The sequence below is a fragment of the Lethenteron reissneri genome, chromosome 47 (assembly GCF_015708825.2).
Source record: "Lethenteron reissneri isolate LAM-NWPU_2019-01 chromosome 47, ASM1570882v1, whole genome shotgun sequence".
NCBI classification, from domain to species: domain Eukaryota; kingdom Metazoa; phylum Chordata; class Hyperoartia; order Petromyzontiformes; family Petromyzontidae; genus Lethenteron; species Lethenteron reissneri.
In genome coordinates, this window is record NC_083825.1 from 1,069,526 (window position 1) to 1,075,525 (window position 6,000).

A 6,000-nucleotide genomic window follows, 5' to 3' on the forward strand; every position below is an offset into this window, starting at 1 on the left:
TACATTATGTGGTTCACTAAATTTTGCTGAGGAGCGGCCATCAGATGGAAAGTTCACAAGTTGCTGTCGGAAAAGGCAAAGTGAAAGTGGAAAAGCATATCGACTCCAATGGCAACGTGCTCCAATAAATTGCAGGGAAACCTTTTGATCAGTGATAAGAGATTAACACAAAATATCGTATCCCGAGAACTCTTCCAAAGTCCTTAATTTATTTAATAAGTTCAGAAAAATGTCTTTATGTGCTACATTTCCTAATAAAATGAACAATCACACAATAAAACGTTAATTTACATCTTTAATATTACAGCTTCTGTCCTAGGACGGGCTAACGAGCTAGTTTCTAAATAAACATAAAAAAAATATGATTTTTTTTGGAAAAAGAAAACACAAGATCCACAACAACATAGGCAGGAAAGGCTCACATGGTAGACTGGGCTGTCAGTTCGGGCTGTAGGGGGTCATTGGTATATTTTTTTTATGGGTGTTAGTCCGCCCATTGGTGACGATTGCCTTCCCTGAGCGTTCGCATTCGGTAGTTTCTCATTTATTCTGTCGCGGATTCATTACAGCGTGTTACAGCGTGGAGAGAGGGGAGTGCAAGTTTCGGAAAGTGCACAGCATAACTACCGCTGCCTTCACAACCCCTGCAGTTGCGATCCGCACCTGGTACTTTCAGAAATTTTTGGTATAAAAAAGACCATGAAGCTGCCAATCTATGAAATAATAACCTGTGCAGAGGTGATATGATTTATTTTGTCCTTGTGTGATTGTGGTGGTGCATGCAGTGGGTTTGCAAAAACTGCCTGTGGAATAGTGCTCGGGGTTACCGTTTGTCATTAAGGACAGTACTGGGATCGTTATAGATAGGTATTCAATGTACTCGACTAGTAGTTTGTGCCTACTACAAGCCACCATAACAGCATTCTAGAAAACATCAAGTGAGGATTCATCACTCCTTACTAAATATTAAGACAGCACATATCAGGGCTCTGCAGTCACCCATGCAAACCCATGGTCAATCGGCTTCGAAAACCCAAATTGTGTGGCCCACTGTAATGAATTGGTGTTTTCTTCATTAATATAACCAAACAGAGGGAAATCCTCATTTAATTTGGGTATAATTGCTGCCATACACTGTGACAACAGACCCTTCTTGCGGTAGTCAGGCCTCACAAATGCTGAGCCAAGCGCTCCATATGAGTAGCAGAGAATCCAGGCGACTGGACTTCCAGAAGCGTCCAGGACACAGCTATTGGGAAATCCTTTTTTTAAACAAGTCTGGATTAAGCGCAGGCTGTCAGGGTGGCCTTTGTATTTCCATGAGTTGCACACCAACTCAGCGTGGCTTGTATTTAACATCGCTGTTTTCAGGCCTGATTTAGATTTTGGAAATCTGCAAAACAATGGAAGCACAAATAAAACACACGCATAAAACAGAAGTTAATAATTGGACAATTTCTTAATTCATGGCTTTGGTTGCCAAAGCCGAAGTTAATGATTGGGATGAATATCTTACCGTCACAAGAGATGGGAACTACAATACATTGTGGTGTTTCAAGTGATGAATTATTACACAACCTGGATTTTTAATGTCCTGGAATGACTTACAGATTTCTCAAGAAAACCACTTCAAAACGAGGACGATTCTGGGAAAACCAGGGAAGGTGGACACCCTATTCAATGTCGGGATCTACAAGGCCAAGTTGGAGGATGAAAGGTCAAGAGTATGAGGTTGAGGCCAGTGCCAGTCAAGGTCGTATCCTCAAGACCAGTGTATATATGTTGAACTTTTTTCACACCATATTTAGCCAAGTGACCACTGGCCCTCTGGTAGTCCGCAAGGTCATGGGGAAGTAGTCGACATCACTATTGAAAGCACTATGATTTAGAGTAGTTTTAAAGGAATTGGCTTATTGTGCATTACAAAACTTTTTTTTGGATTGGCAATGGTCTCCGGATCCAGAAATATTGGGAACCACTGCTCTAGTATTAGGCCATTGTGAAGGCTGGGGGCTCTATGCCAAGGCCTTGGGACTAAGGCCACACTCGAGGCCTAGGCCGAGGACAAGAGTTGCATTCACTTTTGAATTCGTCTCCTGATAAAATCGTATGGTTGAATAAAAAAAAACCATGGCAAATATAGCACGGCATGACTTGTACCTGAGTGTGGCAAGGGTCATTCATTGTGAACATGTTGTAGGGCGACGGCCAGGAGAGACGGACATTTTTTCTGGCCGCCAAATCATCCACACGTTCTTTCAAATCAACATCTATACCTGTTTACACACAAAACGTTCAACCAAATGTAACAGTGCTGTGTAGCGGTTTAGGATTTCCTCAGACAAATATTCATGCATGTGCCACTTATTGCTTGAAATACAATGTACAGTGGCAAGAAATGGCAGAACAATGCTATAGTATTTTTATGTGATAATTATGAATGCAAAGAAAGCCAAATTGTATGTAACTGTTGTTCTAGTGTTTTTTCCCCAAAACTAAAAAGTCTACATTTTTGGCAATAACATTATAAGGAACATTATATAACGGGAGATGCTTCTAGCAATGGCCCTTCTTTATAACACAAACAGACCAGATAGGTGGAGTGGATGAGAGTTGAAGAATGCATTGTACACCATGGGGCCTGTTAAGAATATATAAATAATGTTTCCTGATTGACATATGAAAAGTTATCCAAGAGTAGATATTGATTAACAGATAATCCCTTCCATAATCTAAAATGTATTTGCATTTAAAGAACAATATAAACATTTTGCATACTGGGTAAGAGAAGGCAATTTTATATTTACTAATTCATTCCAATCCCCCAGTAAAATCTATTTTGGATGTATAGACAGTTCACCTGCCAGCATGAAGGGCTTCTTCCATTCCACAACATTAAACAGGAGGTCAGCAAGGCTGCTTGGGTTGAGTGAAAATGTGGAATAGCTGGGCATGAACGGCTTTTCACCGGCCTTGAAGGGAAGATTGCAACATGAATCATTAAGTTCTACATACGAGTCGAACTTAAATAAAACTAATCAACACAACTTTAGCCTTTACATTTTTTTATGAGCTCAAAGAAAGTTGCTTCAATGTTATTGGCACGAATAAAATATACGTCCACCCACCATTCCTATGCATATTCTGGCCTCAACTTCAAAATGAGTACTTGGTGTGTAAACATCGCCACTTTGGTGACAAAGGCGCCGAGCGTGATGCTGGCCACCCACCCCCTCGTGTGCCGTGATGGCCTTCAGAGGTGCTCGCTAACGGCACTTGCCCAAATAGTTTGTTCAGGCTATCGGGGGGATCTTTGTCTTTGTGTGGGCAATTGTGGTGACTCATTGTGCCTCTTTCTACGCGCAAGCCAGTATCAGGACTCAAGTGAAAATAAAACTGACCTTTTTTTTCTATTTATGGTAATTAAGTTTGTTTTATTTACCATATAGTGTTATTATAGTGTTACATGTGTAGTGACTGTGGTTGTCACTGTATGGTGCCGTGGCTTACGAAGCCACGGCAGATAATGTGTTGTCATTATGGGCAGCCCGGGTTACGGGGTGTAGTACCAGCCCTAGCGGGGCTTGGGTGAGCGCTGGTTTGCTCGGAGGCATCGCTAGCAGTGTGCGGTGCGGGCTCCCGGTGAAGGAGCGAGAGGGAGCATCAGCCAGCCAGGGTTACGTTGAGGCATGATACGCTGGTTGACCTGCTGACACGTGACTGGATGATATTGGAGGGGGGTCCACCGCTGGACGGGGGCCGCGGGGCGGTCACGTGGTCTAAAAGAGCTCTCGGGAACCTTCGAGAAAGAGCTCGAGAGACCTAGAAGGTGGGTGGGGCGGAGGGCGGAGACAGCCCCAGCCCCATCCCGGGGGCATATAATGAGGGCCCCGTGAGGAGCTCGAGGTTTTTGTGTGCTGGTGTTACGAAGATCCACGTCGGGGAGAAGAAGCCTCTAGCCGGGACCCAGCTTGTGGTCCGGACCGGGATAGCGAACCGTGTCTAGTTCTGCCGTAGCGTGGTTAGATGGGCATTCGAGGCTCGAGTGTAGATCGTGTTGTTTTGCGTGCTGTTGTATAATAAATAGTGTTGTGTTGCGTGCTGTTGTATAATAGTGTTAGTGTTGTGTTGCGTGCTGTTGTATAATAAATAGTGTTGTGTTGCGTGCTGTTGTATGATAAATAGTGTTGCTCTCAAGATAACGTCTGCGACTCAGTTGGACGCACTACACATGTAAATATACAATACTAATTCTGCTTCATGAGTTTATCTTATCTTAACAATGCTTCCATTTGAACCATAATATATTTAATAACACCGACCGAATTGGCATTGAAATCTGGTACATTGTTGTTCCAACTTAGGAACGAATTATGTTCGTAAGTCGAGCATTACCCGCTACTGGTCAACCCACCCATGCCCCAAATATAACTCACCTCCTCCCTTGGCTGTACAACTACGGCTTGAAAGTTTGGCCAGGAGTCCACGTAAACGTCCATAGGTCCCGAAATGCCTTTCAGTCCAAAGTACAACCTCCCATACGTCTACAGAAACACGATAGTTAATTAATTTACCTATTTAGAGATTCAGATGATGGTGAGGATGAAGGAGTTGATGACAATGGTTGAACACGATAGATGACGACAACACTGCATACTGAGAGAAGACTTAACAGATAATGAAACGTTATGGTGATGGAGGTTTAAGATGGTTTTGATTATGATCATTATAGATAGATGATGAAGATTTTGATTAGAGAAGGATGAAGATCAGATATATGTGATGATGATGGATTATGAAGATGATTAATAAGATGGTCACAAATGGTGGTGATTGTGGTGATGATTTAATTTTCTATGCTTGCCCACTCAGGAAATCCTGCAGTGAGTCAGGTCTATTTGAGCATTCGGAGTATGACAATGAAAGAGGTATATGATGATGGCAGACATGGATGATAATAAGAATGAAGATACCGTGTGATGAAGACGGTGCAGTTACACTGCACGTTACTTGTCACGCCAATCAGGGACATATTTACCGCACTACCGTTAGAGGAAGAGCGCTAGTTATCCACACACTGAGGCCACCATACCGCTGATAATTGGGCGCACAGCATAGTACAGTACAACAGAATTTTAATTGCATTGCTTTCTGCTGCCCATAACGTAGCTCTTGCACCACCCGACAGCACCTGTGTTATGCGTGGTGGTTGCCCATCCAAGCACTATCCGGGCTCCACCCTTGCTTAGCTTCTAAGATGTGATGAGATTGGTTTCATTCGGGGTGGTTTGGTCACGGGCAATGAAACAATGCTCCAGTTATCAACAAAGCAGGTGCTGCTGAGTTCACTCGCCTTGGCAGAGTGAGGAAGACGGCGAGACAAGGCCACCATCAGCTCCCTCAAGTGCTGCCTGCTGCGCAGAATGATCATTTTCTTGTCTGCGAGACCATGGTCAGAGGATGGATCACACACATTCGCGTAGTACCAAACTAAACAGGAGCAATTGGCTGGTTACGAAATATGGCTAGAGGCAGTCGTCTACTCATGAACACCAGCGCTTACGAACCAGCTGGACATGTTCGTCGGATTGGCTGACCCCGCCTACAATAATAATAATAGTACAATTTGTAACGCGCGCAAATTTGCAGACGTAGTGGCCGCAACTCAGAGGCGCGGAGCCAAGCTCAGAGTCGCTCAAAAGCATGATTGTAGAGGTGAGTTTTTAAGTGTCTCTTGAAGGAGGCGATTGAGGTGATGCTGCGAATGTGCAGAGGGATATCGTTCCAGACTGTTGGGGCTGCCACCGAGAAGCGGCGCATAGACATGACCATCCTGGATCTTGGTATCGAGAGGAGGTCGTGAGTCGCGCTGTGCAGGCATCTGCCGTGTGCTGAGCTGCAAGTTGTCAACTCCCGTTGGTTGGTGCGGGAGCCGTGGTGCCCGGGCCAGGTACCACACCAGTGCTGGGCGCCATTTTGCCCAGGGAGGGCATGGCCGGC

At 44.4% G+C, this 6,000-nt stretch overlaps 1 protein-coding gene across 1 annotated transcript; it reads right to left on the bottom strand.

Annotated features, from left to right (window-relative positions):
* Window positions 1–931: 931 nt before the first annotated feature.
* LOC133354548 (glycine N-acyltransferase-like protein) lies at window positions 932–5,431 on the bottom strand. Its single transcript, XM_061571459.1, is given in 6 exon segments — window positions 932–1,393; window positions 2,161–2,171; window positions 2,173–2,276; window positions 2,861–2,972; window positions 4,437–4,544; window positions 5,354–5,431. Coding segments are annotated over 6 exon segments (825 nt in total). The 3' UTR covers window positions 932–981.
* Between the last annotated feature and the right edge of the window lie 569 nt (window positions 5,432–6,000).